Source organism: Nerophis ophidion, linkage group LG08 (genome assembly GCF_033978795.1).
Source record: "Nerophis ophidion isolate RoL-2023_Sa linkage group LG08, RoL_Noph_v1.0, whole genome shotgun sequence".
Classification (NCBI taxonomy): Eukaryota; Metazoa; Chordata; class Actinopteri; order Syngnathiformes; family Syngnathidae; genus Nerophis; species Nerophis ophidion.
Window position 1 is genome coordinate 57,450,695 of NC_084618.1, and position 19,081 is coordinate 57,469,775.

Here is a 19,081-nt window from a genome sequence, read left to right on the forward strand (position 1 = left end):
CTCACATAAGGATTGTGGATGAGTAAACAAAATAATAGCTGTCGTAAAGTTATATTTTTTGAAGATCTAGCTGAAAATGAGGATCCAGGATTGTTTCCCATGTTTACATTTAAATGTAAGCATGGGAAACATGTTAACATCATGACAGAATTGCGATTCAGACTACATGGTCAACGTGACACCTCTTGGTGTAAAATCATAAATGTTATAACTGCCTTGCAGATGTTCCAATCCTCTCCAAATTCTACACCACCCAGTATGTGATTGCATACAGGCATTATCTCACGTGTCGCTCCCTACTAGTTGAAGTTTATAGTTATCATCACGACCTTCCACGTTGCCTGATACACTTACAAATGACTCAGTCCTGTTGCATGCAGTCGTGTCACTTTGCCATATGACCCTTGTACAAACAATGTTGCCTGAGATGGGCTAATCCAGTTTTTGAGTGGTTAAATAAATTTAGGCCAAAAGCTAGGTATCGATTATTTTAGTACTCAAGTAATTTATCGATTAGTTTGTTTGAAAAATCGGACAAGATGAGACTTTATAGCCCTATAGCATACTTTAGGGAAAATAGTTGGCATGAACCAGAAGTGTCAAACATCCGGCCTTATCTGATGAGTTTGCTAAGTATAAAAATTAGCCGAAATGTTTTAATTAAAGAAACAGCTGTTCTAAATGTGTCCACAAGATGTAAAAAATAGCAATTATCTGTATCTTTGTAGATTATGCTACATACGTAAAAAAACAAAAACAACCACATGATGTTAGTCACCAGTTGAGGAAAATGAGCAAACTACATAAATAACATCCTTTAATTTGATTTTGATTAAAAAAAAAATGTATCTTGATAGACTGAAAATTAACGCCAATGAGTTGACTGATGAATATTATCACATAATTTATTCAGAAAGTGTAAGTAACGACAAATAAAGATAGAAAACTATTGACCACAACATGTAAGTGTAAAACCAAAACCCAACAACATTGTGATTTGTACATTTTCAGAATGTGCTTGTTCTATTTTTAAACAAAGAAAACAATCTGAAGTTGTCTTTATTTTTAAGTTATCGTGCCAAGATTTTACCAGTCCGGCCCACTGGGGAGTAGAATTTTCTTCATGTAGCTCATAATCTAAAATGAGTTTGACACCCTTGGCATAAACAGAGACTACTCTGCTTAGCATAACCATATTTATTTCCCATTAAATGCACATCATCAGCATTGAAATTGCCCGTTTAACATGTGTGTATTACGCGCGCGCTCTCATGTGCACTCTATTTCAGCGTCCCTACGGAACCCGTCCACTTAAAGTTCCGGGCACTTCATGTGGTCTGGATTGTATCACATGGCATTACTTACACTCATTAAACGATTAATCGAAGTTACATAATATCCAGTCATTATGTGGTATTGTCCATAGATTTTTGCGGACAGAAATGTATTTATTCAAAATGGTAATAAGGATGCGACGTGACAAAATGTGGAAAAAGTGAAGCATTGTGAATACTTTCTGGATGCACCATACAAAGCTTTTTTTTTTTCCTAATCAACTTTATCAATGAATTGTTGCAGCCCCAAATATGTGGATAATCAGATTGAGGGTTCAGTTCAGTTCAGTTTCAGTTTATTTGGAACATGCATACGATACAATGTAATGCATCACACAATTCCAGTAGGAAGAAGCTGAGCTAATTTAATCCTACCCCTTTTCATACCATAGCAATTGTATCCTATTTCCTTGTTTTCTGTAACATAACAGTGAACAAATAAATAAATAATATACCATTGTAAGCAAACAAATATTAAATACATAAATACTCTTTGTCTCAATTAAAAAAAAGAAAAAAAAGGTTCAAGATGTTCATCATAATTCTTGTTCTGTGTACTCTGTGAACACTTGTAGTTTGAACAGTCTCTTAAAGGCCTACTGAAACCCACTACTACCGACCACGCAGTCTGATAGTTTATATATCAATGATGAAATATTAACATTGCAACACATGCCAATACGGCCGGTTTAGTTTACTAAATTGCAATTTTAAATTTCCCGCGGAGTTTTTGTTGAAAACATCGCGGAATGATGACGCATGCGCGTGACGTCACGGACTGTCAGGACATATTAGCGCAGCACCATTTGCGGCTAAAAGTCGTCTCTTTTCATCGCGCAAATTAAACAGTATTCTGGACATCTGTGTTGCTGAATCTTTTGCAGTTTGTTCAATTAATAATGGAGAAGTCAAAGTACAAAGATGGAGTTGGGAAGCTTTAGCCTTTAGCCACACAAACACACAGTGATTCCTTGTTTAAAATTTCCGGAGGTGAAGCTTTACTATGGATCAGAGCGGTCAAGCGAACATGGTTCCCGACCACTTGTCAACCGGCAGGTTTCGGTGAGAAAATTGTGTTAAAAAGTCGCTTCTTACCGGAGATCAGTGGAATTTGCGCCGTCCTTGTATCTGCCGTGACTTTTCTCAGACACTGGCCTCAAGACACCCGTGGACACACCCCTCTGACTATCAGGTACTATTCAATCTCACTAAAACACTAGCAACACAATAGAAAGATAAAGGATTTCCCAATTATCCTAGTAAATGTGTCTAAAAACATATGAATCCGTCCCAATGCAATCACCTTTTTATTTTTTTGTAGTCCTTCGTTATCAATATCATCATCCAAAAATCTCTCATCCTCGCTCAAATTAATGGGGAAATTGTCGTTTTCTCGGTCCGAATAGCACTTGCTGCTGGAGGCTCCCATTATAAACAATGTGAGGACGTGAGGAGCCCTCACCCTTGTGACGTCATCGTCTGCGTCTTCCGGTAAAGGCAAGGCTTTTTTATCAGCACCAAAAGTTGCGAAGTTTATCGTCGATGTTCTCTATTAAATCCTTTCAGTAAAAATATGGCAATATCGCGAAATGATCAAGTATGACACATAAAATGGACCTGCTTATCCCTGTTTAAATAAGAAAATCTCATTTCAGTAGGCCTTTGAACTGAATCATATTGGTGCTTTGTTTGATTGCTTTGGTTAATACATTCCATAATGTAATTCCACATACTGATATACTAAAGGTTTTAAGTGTTATAACAGCACACAAATGTTTTAAATTAGATTTTGCTCTAAGGTTATATTTCGCGATAGTTAAAAAATACATACATTCAAGTTTATTTTGAGAGAGTACAACAAAAAAAATGGCCACACAAGGTAAATGGTGTAAGTATTTAAAAATAATAACCTGTTTATGTGAGGTCTACTCTCTTCTAAGTGACTTTGTAGTCAAAGGATAATTTACTACATTCCCCTTGTAGAGTAAATATGGCGTTTCTATTATGCTAATACCTTTTTGCAGTAAGGACATTCTGTTGGATGATTCTATTTAGTGTTGGGCCCTTGAAGACATGATAAGTGATGAAGCCTCTCTTTTCAGTAGTTAATCTATCACAAATCCTAACCCATGCAACAACAACACAAGCGCTGTCAGCAAGACACACCTTCAATGTCTACTTGTACACATAAATTGAAGTTGTTGTATGCACAAACATAATGACCACCTTGGGCATTTGTGCTATGTAAGGGCAAGTTATGGGCAACACCGAAATGTGTCGGCGGGAAGACCACTTGAGTGCACTTTGTGTGAATAAACTACAAGAGCGTAAACAAAACTTCAAAAGTCGCGGCTCGAGTGTGCCCTATCCAAGAATACAGCCAACACTTGTTCATGTGTTTAAGTACGAGTGCGTGTTGCCTGTATAATCACAGCCTTTGCTCTCTAGTCTCTATAACGAGGCTGCCCAGCTTCTCCTCAAAACTTCGTCGCCACCGCCAAGCCGCCGCCACCAGGAATGCGGCCTGCAGCTGCGCCAGAACACGCCACTCAACCAACCGACGTTCACATGTCATCACAAAAACGTGGACGGCTGATGAAGCGTGTAAGTAAGTGTACAGTGGTGTGTCTTATACAAGATGCTGCCTCCATCACTCACACAAGTCTGCTTAGAGAGAGAAGATGAAGTGACAACACAAGAGAACAGCTCCCTCTAGTGAATACTCAGCAAACAACACCAACATTCTTGCATTTTATTACCCATTAGCATTATTCAATATTATAACATGCGCAATGTGCAGATTGTAAGTGCAAAGATCATGTGGCCGACTTATATCAGCATACAATCTATATTATTACTAATAAATACTGTTCTTAAACATGAAGGGTAATACAGAATGTAATGTGAGATACTTCAACAGACAAGATGTCCTTCTCAGGACTTTCTCTTAGCCGCATCATACTCTCCACATGGATACCCGCAGTCTCTGGACTTGTTGAAACTCACTCTTTATTTCTTGTCCTTGCCTGGGAAGAAGAAAATATAGAACATAATCAATATTATGATAACCTATTATTACCAACCACAATGTCATGTCTGGGAAATTCATACATGGAATTATGATATACAGTATATATATATATATATATATATATATATATATATATATCCACAGTGACGTGGAGGCAGGTAAGGCAGTGCCTCACGTGCCATCATGGAAAGAAAAAAAATGTAAAAAGAAAAAAAAAATTATTAAATTGTTATATGTATCCAGTGATTATACAACCCTCGTTTCCATATGTGTGATTGACATGATTATATTTCATAGTTACGTCAAATTTGAGAAAGGATAGGCCGCAAACGCTATTTTCCAGCAATTGTATACATACATATACATACACACACACACACACACACACACACACACACACACACACACACACGCACACACACACACAAACATATATATATATATATATATATATATATGTATATATATATATACACACACACACACGCACACACACACACACACACACACACACACACACACACACACACACACACACACACACACACACACACACACACACACATCCTGTGCACTGATGTGATTGCATATTTAATACATCTAATGTAAAATATCAATTTCAACTACTTTGAACACTGGAAAATAGCATTTGCTGCCTAGCCCTACTTCCTAAAATGTGACTTAACCATGAACTATGATCAACTGATCAATCAAACTTTATTCATATAGCATGTTTCATGCATCGGCCAAGTTGCAACACAAATAAGCACAACCTTTGAGGCATGGAGAGTAAGAAAAACATTACAAATGTTTTTTGTTTTTTTTTCTAAAATGTAGTTTAAAACATACATAAACAATTAAATATGAATAATAAATTATTGGTCAATAAAAACCTAAAATAGTGAAAATAATAGTAGGGATACTAATAATTAAAAATAATAGTTTAAAAATTATTAAAAAGTGTGCTTTCAACCAATCTTTTTATTGTAAAATATCATGTTATCATATTTATATTACTTCTTATCCCCAAAACACTATTTTATTTCCCTTTAAAAATAAAATAAATGTTTTTTAGTAAAAATTAACACTTGAGCTCTGTCCCACATTAACCCCACTGAATATGTTGACTACTTTTACAATTCATGTGTCCACAGGAAGTTGCCTCATTCATATCCTCTGCAGGCCATGGGAGGCCTAAAGTGATGGTGGATGAATTTATAGTTCTGTATGATTCAGGTTTATTATTTACCCTTCAAGCATCTTAGTTATGCACTGCAGAACAAACGTGTGTTGCATTTACAACCCACGTTTAAAACAGGGCAATAACAATACCATAAGGAAACTAAACCAGGTTTAAAAGGTTGTTTTAAAGCTATATTAGGTTTAAAATGCTATATTTAACGGAGTAAAACACTGGAAAAGGGTAATCACACCCAGCATATTGACGAATATACATACTTTGAAATTGTAATATAAAAAGTGATAAAATATAATTTTACTGTCAAGGAACCTTGCAGTTTGATGAATAATCTAAAATATTGTATTTACCACAGGCAAAGTACTGTGACTTATACTAATATCTTTAGTTAATCTCTAGAACAGTGGTTCCCAACCTTTTTTCAGTGATGTACCCCCTGTGAAATTTTTTTAAATTCAAGTACCCCCTAATCAGAGCAAAGCATTTTTGGTTGAAAAAAAGAGATAAAGAAGTAAAATACAGCACTATGTCATCAGTTTCTGATTTATTCAATTGTATAATAGTGCAAAATATTGCTCATTTGTAGTGGTCTTTCTGGAACTATTTGGAAAAAATAAATACAAATAATTCAAACCTTGTTGAAAAATGAACAAGTGATTCAATTATAAATAAAGATTTTTACACATAGAAGTAATCATCAACTTAAAGTGCCCTCTTTGGGGATTGTATTAGAGATCCATCTGGATTCATCAACTTAATTCTAAACATTTCTTCACAGAAAAAGAAGTCCAACATCAATATTTATGGAACATGTCCACAAAAAATCCAGCTGTCAACACTGAATATTGCATTGTTGCATTTGATTTCACAGTTTATGAACTTACATTCATATTTTGTTGAAGTAGAATTCAATACATTTATTTATAAAGGATTTTTGAATTACTGCTATTTTTAGAATATATTTTTTTTAAATCTCACGTATCCTTTAGCATACCTTCAAGTACCCCCAGGGGTACGCGTATCCCCATTTGAGAACCACTGCTCTAGAATGAACAAGCAATTAGCATAAATCATTTTATGTATTTGCTCAGTCTATGCTAAAAACTCACTCCTGTTACGTTCGGTGATGTTACTCAAATGAGACATAAAGTATTTTTCATTTAAACCTCGTACATAGAAAACTGTGCCTGAGATGGGCCAATACATATATTGAGTAGTTAAATATGTGTATTATATGGTTGAGATTTGAAAAATTACAGAAATGTACGTTTATTTGGAGAGATTACAAGCAAATGGAACCAATTCAGTGTAATGGCATGCTTGAACAAATATATTCCAAAAGTCCTTAAAGAGTGTAATTGCTGAGTGTAGTAATATGGTTGTAAGTGTGCTTTAATGTACTTGTCTTACCTTTGCTTGGGACAAACTTGAGCGAGTGACTGAATATTCAAAATCGTGACACGCCCTCCTCCGGCCCGCCGTTAAAAAATTCATGGCCCAGGCCTTGGCCGCACTTACCACACAGAACCTACAGGTTTGACAAAAACAGAATATCTTTGAATCTCAGTAAAACTAAAATAATGCAATTTGGCAACAGTAGAAGAGAAAGTCAAACACAAATACAAATAGATGGAGTAGACATTGGAAGGGTAAAAGAAAACACATTTTTGGGTGTAATAATACATGGTAAAATGAATTGGAAATCTCATGTAAAAATATACAACATAAAGTAGCAAGAAACACATCAATAATGAATAAAGCAAAACATGTTTTGGTCCAAAAATCACTTCATGTCTGAGTTATTGTGCAGAAATATAGGGAAACAACTACAAATGTGCGCTTCATTCACTAACTGTGTTACAAAAAAGATCAATTAGAATAATACATAATGTTGGATATAGAGAACATACAAATCATTTTAATTATTAAATCACAAATATTTAAATTCAACAATTTGTTGCATTTGCAAACAGCTAAAATTATGTGCAAAGCAAACTATAACTTGTTACCCAAGAATGTACAACAATTCTTCTCAATAAGAGGAGAAAAATAACCTTTGGGGAAAATCTAATTTAAAACATATGTATGCTCACACAACACTTAAAATCTTTTGCATATCAGTATGTGGAATTTCATTATTGAATAGATTAACCAAAGAAATCAGACAAAGATTCAGTTTAAGAGACTGTTCAAAATACAAGTGTTCACAAAGTACACAAAACAAGAATTATGATGAATATCTTGAAACCTTTTTTTTGTTTGTTTTGTTTGCTTTTTTTGTGTGTTTTTTTTATTGAGACAAAGATCATTTATGCATTTAATATTTGTTTACTTACTATAGTGTATTATTAGTTTATTATTTATTTGTTCACTGTTTTGTGACAGAGAACAACAAAATATGATAAAATTGCTATGGTATGAAAAGGGGTATGATTAAACAAGCTCAGCTTTTTCCTACTCCTTTTCGGCCGTGCTGTAATGAAACAACTGGAAATGTGTGATGCATTACATTGATGCATGTTCCAAATAAAGTGAAACTGAACCGAAATAACGCGATCAATTCCCACCTCCTGTACTTGTGAAGTCATGGATGGGAGTACTTTTGATGACTTCGCTGACCTTAAAGGCTGTGAGCGTCTCCATCAGCTTGGTCACACTGTCCTCCCGGACGGTCTCGGTGAAAGCGGGCCATGGGGATGAGTGGGCAAACTTGGACCGACTTGAGAAGAGTGGATGGTTACAGTTGGAGCACACGTACACACCTGTGGAGAACATCTCATTTAGACCAGAGTCACTATATATATATGCTGAGATCATTATCCATGGGTTTGTTACGTCTCGCCTTGATTGCTGTAACGTATTATTTTCGGGTCTCCCCATGTCTAGCATTAAAAGATTACAGTTGGTACAAAATGCGGCTGCTAGACTTTTGACAAGAACAAGAAAGTTTGATCACATTACGCCTGTACTGGCTCACCTGCACTGGCTTCCTGTGCACTTAAGATGTGACTTTAAGGTTTTACTACTTACGTATAAAATACTACACGGTCTAGCTCCAGCCTATCTTGCTGATTGTATTGTACCATATGTCCCGGGAAGAAATCTGCGTTCAAAGGACTCCGGCTTATTAGTGATTCCCAGAGACAAAAAAAGTCTGCGGGCTATAGAGCGTTTTCCGTTCGGGGTCCAGTACTCTGGAATGCCCTCCCGGCAACAGTTCGAGATGCTACCTCAGTAGAAACATTTAAGTTTAAAACTAATTTGTATACTCTAGCCTTTAAATAGACTCCCTTTTTAGACCACTTGATCTGCCGTTTCTTTTCTTTTTCTCCTCTGTCCCACTGGAGGGGGTCGGGTACGGTGGCCATGGATGAGGTGCTGGCTGTCCTGAGTCGGGACCCAGGATGGACCGCTTGTACAGAGCCGGGACCCAGGATGGACCGCTTGTCTGTGTATCGGTTGGGGACATCCCTGCACTGCTCATCCGCCTCTGCTTGGGATGGTTTCCTGCTGGCTCCACTGTGGACGGGACTCTCTCTGCTGTGTTGGATCCACTTTGGACTGGACTCTCACGGTTGTGTTGGATCCACTATGGATTGAACTTTAACTGTATCATGTTGGATACGCTCGACATCCATTGCTTTCGGTCCCCTGGGGGCGGGGTTGCCCACATATGCGGTCTTCTCCAAGGTTTCTCATAGTCATCATTGTCAGCGACATCCCACTGGGTGTGAGTCCCACTGGGTGTGAGTTTTCCTTGCCCTTATGTGGGCTCTACCGAGGATGTCGTTGTGGTTTATGTTGTGGTTTGTGTAGCCCTTTGAGACACTAGTGATTTAGGGCTATATAAATAATCATTGATTGATCAATTGATATATAAAAACGTTATTTCAATATCCATATATTGGTGTCTACTTACTGACTCGCAAAAGGACGCAACACAACCTAATAATAATAAACATATATGCCAGGCCTAAAATAAACCATGTTAATTACCTTAGGTTGCTTAATCCTGTCCACAGGTTACCTAACCTCTCAGGTGATTTCGTAACGTTGTTACAGACTCACCTGGTTTAAAGTGATCCTTGTAGACCTCACCGCCGAAAAAACGACAGAAAGACATGCTGTGTGTGATGGATGTGATCCCCAATAATTACCAGGGAGACTGGTGATGACTGACTGTCAACAGTGAGATCGCCTTTCCGTTTTTGCCTCCTCTCGCGAGACTAAACGGGAGCTCCGCCCGCCGCAATTATTTTAGTGGGCGCTAGATGGCAGCGTTTGACTACCTCAGAACTACCACTACTGAAGGGAACAGGTTACAGTTTTTTCCATTGGCTTACACACATTTTTACTAACTGTGTGTCTTTATTTTCAAAAGGATTTAGACAATTTTCCCAAACACCACATTCAATTTTCTTGATTCCTAGATTATTTGCAAAATGACATCTTAAAGAACATATCCATTCATCAAAATAAAGCAGTTTTATTGTCATCTCACTCACACAGACGTCAAATGATAAGACACTATTGGAGTGAGTTGCCCAGAACAGTGATAAATACAATACACATTTGTAAAAACCCCTATTTTACTATAAGAAATCACATGTGTGGGGCATTTTGCTCGACCTTTTTAGCATATGTGATGAGTGATTACTGTCCATCCATCCATCCATGTAAAAAAACATCCATCCATCCATCTTCTTCCGCTTATCCGAGGTCGGTCGCGGGGGCAGCAGCCTAAGCAGGGAAGCCCAGACTTCCCTCCCCCCAGCCACTTCGTTAAGCTCTTCCCGGGGGATCCCGAGGCGTTCCCAGGCCAGCCGGGAGACATAGTCTTCCCAACGTGTCCTGGGTCTTCCCCGTGGCCTCCTACCGGTTGGACGTGCCCTAAACACCTCCCTAGGGAGGCGTTCGGGTGGTATCCTGACCAGATGCCCGAGCCACCTCATCTGGCTCCTCTTGATGTGGAGGAGCAGCGGCTTTACTTTGAGCTCCTCCCGGATGGCAGAGCTTCTCACCCTATCTCTAAGGGAGAGCCCCGGCACCCGGCGGAGGAAACAAATTTTGGCCGCTTGTACCCGTGATCTTATCCTTTTGGTCATGACCCAAAGCTCATGACCATAGGTGAGGATGGGAACGGTAAATTGAGAGCTTTGCCTTCCGGCTCAGCTCCTTCTTCACCACAATGGATCGGTACAACGTATGCATTACTGAAGACGCCGCACCGATCCGCCTGTCGATCTCACAATCCACTCTTTCCCCACTTGTGAACAAGACTCTTATGTAGGTACTTGAACTTCTCCACTTGGGGCAGGGTCTCATCCCCAACCCGGAGATGGCACTCCACCCTTTTCCGGGTGATTACTGTAATTTAAAAAAACATATTGGCAGATCCACAGCAATCGTCATTGTTTACTTTGAAGTGGGCCTATATGTAAGGACCTAAAGAGAAAGTAAAACTATCCTGTAATATTTTCAAAAACTGCTTAACAATAATTTTGCAAACTGCAAATATTTATTTTTTACCACAGTCAGGTAAAGTAACATATCACAGTAGTCAACAATGATATGCGGTACAAATGGGGCGACATAGCTCAGTTGGTAGAGTGGCCGTTCCAGCAACTTGAGGGTTCCAGGTTCGACCCCCTGTTCCGCCATCCTAGTCACTGCCGTTGTGTCCTTGGGCAAGACACTTTATCCACCTGCTCCCAGTGCCACCCACACTGGTTTAAATGTAGCTTATATATTGGGTTTCACTATGTAAAGCGCTTTGAGTCACTAGAGAAAAGCGCTATATAAATGGAACTCACTTCACACCTCACTTCACAAATTAAAATCTGAGACAAATAAAAGGTGTGGAAAAAAATCTGGAGATAAATAGAAATGACAGCATAGACCAGTGTTTTTCAACCTTTTTTTGAGCAAAGGCACATTTTTTGGGTTGAAAAAATCCAGAGGCACACCACCAGCAGAAATCATTAAAAAACGAAACTGAGTCGACAGTAAAAAGTCGTTGTCGCAATTGTTGGATATGAATTCAAACCATAACCAAGCATGCATCAATATAGCACGTGTCTCAAAGTAGGTGTACTGTCACATCACGCCCTGACTTATTCTGAGTTTTTTGCTGTTTTCCTGTGTGTAGTGTTTTAGTTCTTGTCTTGCACTCCTATTTTGGTGGCTTTTTCTCTTTTTTTGGTATTTTCCTGTAGCAGTTTCATGTCTTCCTTTGAGCGATATTTTCCGCATCTGCTTTGTTTTAGCAATTTTTATCCTTCTTTGTGGTGACATTTTCGATTGTCATGTGATGTTCGGATGTACATTGTGGACGCCGTCTTTGCTCCACAGTAAGTCTTTGCTGTCTTCCAGCATTCTGTTTTTGTTTAATTTGTAGCCACTTCAGTTTTAGTTTCGTTCTGCATAGCCTTCCATAACCGTCAACGCCTTTTCTTAGGGGCACTCACCTTTTGTTTATTTTTTGTTTAAACATTAGATACCCTTTTACCTGCACAATGCCTCCCGCTGTTTCCGACATCTACAAAACAATTAGCTACCTGCTGCAACCTACTGATATGGAAGATTATTACACAGTTACTCTGCCAAGCTCTAGACAGCATCGACACTCAACAACAACACCATCCATCCATCCATTTTCTACCGCTTATTCCCTTTTGGGGTCGCGGGGGGCGCTGGCGCCTATCTCAGCTACAATCGGGCGGAAGGCGGGGTACACCCTGGACAAGTCGCCACCTCATCGCAGGGCCACAACAACACATCATTTGCAAACTATATTTACTGATTTGCAAAAACATTTTTTACCCCAAATAGGTGAAATTAGATAATCTCCCACGGCACACCGGACAGTATCTCACACTAGTGTGCCGCGGCACAGTGGTTGACAAACACTGGCATAGAGTACAGTCTACATGTGCAGACTTAGGCAACAGCAACTCAATAAAAGAACCTACTCAAACACTTCAGTTACTGATTTTAATCGTCACCTGCTCGTCTAGCTGGATCAGACCATACATAGTATCTCATCTACATCACATTTGTAAGATGGGAGTCTTTGCCTAAAATTAGGCAAATCTGCACAGTGGTTTTGTTTACTGGTTGTAGACTTTTGTTAACTGTGTGAAAATGTAAAATTTTGAGTTCAAGCAATTGGAAAAAAGTGTAAGATGATGGACTATTTCACGCTCCTGCCACCACAAAGTTGAACCCTCACAACCACTTTCAGCATTAAAACGTTTCGACTTATGTGTGTCTTGGTTTTACTGAAAATATTTTGTGGCGTACCTCAGGGAACAATACTTGGACCAAAATTGTTCAATCTCTATATAAATAACATTTTTAAAGTTACAAAGGACTTGAAGATAGTTTTATTTGCAGATGACACAACGACATTTTGTTCAGGAGCAAACACACAGAAGATAATAAAAATAACAACAGAAGAAAAGTACAAATTAAAAAGATGGTTTGACAAAAACAGACTATCTTTGTATCCAGTAAAACTAAAATTAAGCCATTTGGTAACAGGAGAAGACAACATCACACACAATTATAAATATATGGAGTAGATATTGAAAGGGTAAAAGAAAACACATTTTGGGTGTAGTAATGGATAATACAATTAATTGTAAATCTCATTTAAAAATAGACAACAAAAAGTAGCAAGAAATATGTCAATAATGAATAAAGCAAAATATGTTCTAGACCAAAAATCACTTCATATTCTTTACTGCACACTAATGTTACCATATCTTCGTTATTGTGCAGAAATAGGGGGAACAACTACAATTGTGCGCTTCATTTACTAACTGTGTTACAAAAAAGATAAATTAGAATAATAAATAATGTTGGATATAGAGAACATACAAACCCTTTAATCATTAAATCACAATTATTGAAATTCAACAATTCGGTGCATTTGCAATTAGTTAAAAGTATGTACAAAGCAAACTATGACCTGCTACCCAAAAATGTACAACGATTCTTCTCAACAAAAGAGGATGAATATAACCTCAGAGGAAAATCCAATATGAAACATTTGTATGCTTGTACAACACTTAAAACTGTTATCATATCTGTAAGTGGAATTAAATTATGGAATAGATTAACCAAAGAGATCAAACAAAGCACCAATATGATTCAGTTTAAGAGACTGTTCAAACTACAAGTGTAGTACTTTGTGAACACAAAGTACACAAAACAACAATTAGGATTAATTCTTTTTTTCTTTTCTTTGTTTATTGAGAAAAATATTATTTATGTACTGCGATAAGGTAGCAACTTGTCCAGGGTGTACGCCGCCTTCCGCCCGATTGTAGCTGATATAGGCACCAGCGACTCCAAAAGGGAATTAGCTGTAGAAAATGGATGGATTATCTATGTATTTAATATTTGTTTGCTTATTATGGTATATTATTTATTAATTATTTATTTGTTCACTGTTCTGTTACAGAGAACAAGGAAATAGGATAAAATTGCTATGGTATGAAAAGGGGTAGGATTAAATAAGCTCTGCTTCTTCCTACTCCTTCTCGGACGTCCTGTAATTGAAACAACTGGAAATGTGTGATGAATTACATTGTATTGTATGCATGTTGGAAATAAACTGAAATTGAACGAAACTGAACTGTCATTCGGTTCGTGAAGTGGGAAGGTAAGTGGAGATGTTGTTAGCCAAAAGCACAGGGAGGACCATTGTACGGTTTAAATATTTTGTTCCCTCATTCAAATACATTACTTATAAAAAAAAAAGCTAAGTAATACAAATTCATTAAAAAATCAATACAACCCTATACATTCAATAATTAAATTGTCTGAATCAAATTAAGAATGACTTAGACCAGTGGTTCTCAAGCTTTTTTCACCAAGTACCATTTCAGAAAAATTCTGGCTCTCCAAGTACCACCATATTGACCAACAATTAAATCCAGTAGCGTAGTAGGCCTAAGTTCAAGTAAAAAATGCAGAGTTTTACTTAGCAAGCATATTTCAAATCCCACTTAAGAACTTTCAGTTTTGGTTGATTTTGGCGGCGCCAGTGGACATAAGTGGTAGTGTTTTGCCAGAAAATGAACACATTTCCCCCGATTTCCGCTGTAATGTTGACATAAATATTACATCTCTAATGGTTATGCTGATATTAGATAGCAGACACTATAAAGAAATAATCTTGAATTGCGCTACCAACATGACGCTACTACCAAGAATGTATCAGGCCGGATGCAGGTCTGAAGCAAAGAAAGACCGGAGGGAGATTATTTTTCCCGCCAGTAGTGTGAAACTATCACACTGTTGGCTATTTATTGGTACCGCACAAATTTCCAATAGCTAACATTAGCATTGGCATTTTGATTTGAGCATCAAAAGTCACTTAATACTAGTCCAACAGGAACAGCATTTGTCTGAAATTCTTCGTCTTTGAGCTCACGGCAGCAAGTGAAAGATGGGGCAAGGTTGATCTTGACCTGGGTCTACCTACACCCCCTATCAAAAATGTGAATGGGTTCATTCCACCTGAATAGGCAAACCTAGCTTGGAACACCTCACTGAACACAGATGTAACATAACTTAGACTTAGACTTAGACTTAGACAAATGTTATTGATCCACAAGTGAAGTTGTTCCACACAGTAGCTCAGGTACAAAGGATGGAAAGGATAATGCACACAAATACATAAAAAGAGGGCGAAAACAAAAGGTATAAAGTCGACCAAAAATGTACCATAGTAGCAATACAAAATATAACATTTATGTGATATTTATATATCCATCCATCCATGTTCTACCGCTTGTCCCTTTTGGGGTCGCAGGGGGTTACTGAAGCCTATCTCAGCTGCATTTGGGCAGAAAGCTGGGTACACCCTAGACAAGTCGCCACCTCATACAGTATTTATTATTATTATTATTATATTATATTATTGCGTAATATATACAATATATAACACAACGTCATCAGAACACTCACCTTCAAACATTCACACACAGAAACAACATATTGGAACAAGGAGAGATGGTAAAAGAAAATCTATCTGTGACAGGATAGGAGAAGGTTATTTACGAGTTTCACCTTTGCATCTCTTTGCCAATAACTGTGGTGCATTCAAAGACCCTTGATTAAAGTTAGAAACAGAGGTGTCAATACGTTTTAAAGAAAGGGGGAGACGTATCTCCTCCGAGATGCACTAATAACGATATATATTTAAATAATAATGATGTTAGTCTAAAGTAAAATTGAATTTGACAAATTTATAATCATATTAAAATGAATAGTGGCAGGTAGTATGATTACCGTATTTAAATTCATATTTTGGCTACTCTATAATCATTTGTTGACACGTTTTTTTAAAACCGAAACTAACTTTTTTTTAATTGTAATCATTTAAAACTAAATTGGTTAGGATAGGTTATCTAGATATGTTTTAGGCATATTAATCCCATCTTTAAAAAGTCAAAAACCTAATACGTTTTTACATGTATTTTAGAAAGCCGGTTTCAGTACATGTAGTGCGTTTTAGTGCATGTAAACACACCAAGTGTGTGTGGATGCGGTTGGGTTTAGCGTGGGATTGAGGGCCTCTTAGGAGTCCTGTGTATGGGGGCCCAGGATTTCGTGCTTCGCCCCGGCAGTCCATACTTCTGCATACTAAGATAGCACAGCATAGAAACAGCTCTCAATATGATGCAATGCATTTCACATACTGAAAACAACAAACAATCATAAACATATTGTTTAATGAATACGTACTGCATTATTATTTTAATGAAGGCATTCGTGCAGCTCCTCTGTAGGTTCTCATTAAACGTGTGTGCCCTACATGTAATGTAACAGTCAGTGAATTATATTTAAAAATGTATTATAAATCAATATACATGTCTAAATACACACACATAAATACATATTTTTTTAATATTTGGATTTGGACAAGTGTTTAACACACTGTTGTTTGCAGTTGTCCTGAACAAAAAAATTGAAATATACAAAACTCAAACATTCATACAATATAAAATAAAATACAGTACTAAATGGAACCACTGGTATTTTCCACTAGTGTATAATAAACATATGGGCATATACAGTAGTACCTTAACTTGGTTCTGTCACGTAGCTCTTAATTCAATACACTTGCACATTGAATTAATTTAAATCAATTTCATCTGTGCTTGGCCCCACATATGGCACCATTTTAACATGTAACATGCCTTTTAAAAATAAAAGTATTTTTTTAAGTTAATGCATTTTGAATGAAAACAACTAAAGTAGTTCATAAAGTAATGTTATAATAGTGTATACATTGGAGAGTGGACTTCTATGGTATCTCCTACAAGCTGTTCCTCCATCAAACACACCATTAGCAGCTACTTCATATCTTCATGGATAAATGTTCGCATTTTGACATTATTTGAACAATCTTTCCTGGCGTTAGACTCATTCTGTATGGTGCAGACAAACAGGGATACGCTCGTACTGCTTCGTCATGTGGACTACACACTCGGTCATGTTTTTGATTATTTATTTTTTCAATTCAAATAATATCATACACTACTTCTCCTCAGCATTGTCCTTCAAACTCACTTTTTTCCTTACCATGGTTGCAAAAACAAAGCGATGTCCATCTCTAGCTAGCGAGGATGCGTGTAACTAAGATTTTTGCTTGCAACTTAAATCATAACAATTAGCAGCATGACTTATTTCAAAATAGTGTTCAGTTGAGTGTACTGTACTAAATTAAGGGAGAAGATGTCAATAAAAAAAAAAATGAAAAAAAAAGTTCAGTTATTTTTAATCAACCAATATTCTTAAAAAAAAAATCAAACAAGCACAATTAAATCTGTACTATTGTTCCAAAATTATGGTAACGATTGGGGAAGGACCTTTTTCCGAAGTTTAAAGGCACGGTTGGATGAGTCTAGATGTGGAAGACCCCACTGAGCCCTCATTAGTGAATTATATTTTATATAGCGTTTTTTTTTTTGTAACTTAAAGAACATCACCTAAGTTACATTTTTAAACCAGTGTAGGTTGCACTGGGAGCCGGTGGGTGAACTGTCTTGCCCAAGGACACATCAGCAGTGACTAGGGGGATCGAACCCAGAACCCTCAAGTTGCTGGCACGCCCGCTCTACCAACCGAGTTATACCTCATACCTCCCTCAATGAACTCTGACCTCACAAGTGCATCTGGATGGACACAAATGGACAAAAAGTTTTCCGGCTTAAGGAAGCTGTCACTTCTGTTAGGTTAACTGGCTTTTAGTTTCGCAACTAAGCATCCGGATTTAACACAGCATCCATTCACAATATCTATAGAGTCTCAGTTTAGTTCCCACTGAAGATCCTCAGTCCTCACTCATACTTGCAGTAGTGCTTTAATGCTTCTGGCAGCGCCAACCAGTCAATGGCCATTCTGTGAACAATGTGTTTTTGGATGGTCTTCCTGCACAGTGTCTGCAAGGACGAGACTGAATTGGGGGACATTTAAAGATACGCAATTGACAAAAAAAATGCTTCCATCATGCAAGAGTGACACTCACATCCATACTCCACCTGCACAATCCTGACACACTTAGTAGCAGCAAACACGTCCACTACGGCATAAATGGGCTCCGTGGTAGGGATGCCTCTCGCAGAAGGCCCCATGTCCTCCCCGTTAATGACAATGTGCATGTCAGCTAGATGTGGGCCTTTGGATACATACAGAACTCCTATCCGGCTACGTCTGGCTGTCGGCGGAAGCGCATTAGTCTTGTACAAGTCGTCCAGAATGTGGCTGTAGCGTCCAGGTCGGCTGCGGCCAACGAGCTTGTCTCTGGGGATTCGGACGTTCTCAATGTACAAATGAGAGTCAGTGAAAAAAGTTTTAGGTTTGTTGTTTGTGTCACCTTCATTTTCCTCCTCCCCCTGACCCAGTCTGTGACCCCCCGCGGGATCCTGCTCACCTTCTCCCTCCTCGACCTCTTCCACGATTTTATTGTGGTTGCGAGTGATAGCGAAAACCCAGCTGTCGCCCTGGTCTGTCAATTCCGGTATAGAGTATTCAGGAACCACCTCCAAGCTCATGGGGTCCTTGGCGGTCAGGCCTATCCGGAGGTGGCCACACCAGCCAAGCTCCTTGTCTTCGATCTCTACGAGGAATATCTCCCCTGGCTTGAGGGGGTGTTTGCTGAAGCATACTCCATTGGCGAAGCTTTCGACCCGTGTGGCTTGCGTGGACAAGGGGTCCAGTTGAACGTTGGTTCCGTGGATAGGGTGGAACTCCATGAACTGGTCGGGAAAAGGTTCCATTTCTTGTTGGGCCTTGACTCCTAGAAACTGATATTGACGTAAACAACCCTGTATTGGTATCTAAAGATCATTATGGAGACTAAACTCTCTGCAAGGACGGCAACGTGAACACAGCTCCGCCTATCTTAGGGAAGCTTCTGGTAGGGCTATTTTTGAACATATGTTAACAGATGGCAAGGAATGTGTGCGTGTGCCTGTCTGCGTGCGTCTCACATTCACTTTC

The 19,081-nt window shown here is 38.2% G+C and overlaps 2 protein-coding genes across 2 annotated transcripts; both read right to left on the minus strand.

The window, feature by feature from the left end:
* Window positions 1-1,613: 1,613 nt before the first annotated feature.
* Window positions 1,614-9,772, minus strand: msrb1b (methionine sulfoxide reductase B1b). The gene is made up of 4 exons (XM_061909051.1): window positions 9,632-9,772; window positions 8,183-8,325; window positions 6,974-7,091; window positions 1,614-4,360 (listed from the first exon to the last, which is right to left on the minus strand). The coding sequence occupies exons 1-4, from the start codon at window positions 9,684-9,686 to the stop codon at window positions 4,344-4,346; spliced, it is 333 nt and encodes a 110-aa protein (XP_061765035.1). The 5' UTR covers window positions 9,687-9,772; the 3' UTR covers window positions 1,614-4,343.
* Window positions 9,773-10,033: 261 nt separating this feature from the next.
* neurl2 (neuralized E3 ubiquitin protein ligase 2) lies at window positions 10,034-18,992 on the minus strand. The gene is made up of 2 exons (XM_061909055.1): window positions 18,108-18,992; window positions 10,034-18,035 (listed from the first exon to the last, which is right to left on the minus strand). Exons 1-2 carry the CDS (start codon window positions 18,856-18,858, stop codon window positions 17,920-17,922), a joined length of 867 nt encoding a protein of 288 aa, XP_061765039.1. The 5' UTR covers window positions 18,859-18,992; the 3' UTR covers window positions 10,034-17,919.
* Window positions 18,993-19,081: the final 89 nt, after the last annotated feature.

What these genes read in the sequence shown, in the direction of transcription:
- neurl2 (XM_061909055.1), bottom strand. Translation starts at nt 18,858, where the DNA reads ATGGAACCTTTTCCCGACCAGTTCATGGAGTTCCACCCTATCCACGGA. An exon ending in TGTGCAGGTGGAGTATGGAT is followed by an intron (nt 18,036 to 18,107) that starts GTGAGTGTCACT and finishes CCCCCAATTCAG; the next exon opens with TCTCGTCCTTGCAGACACTG.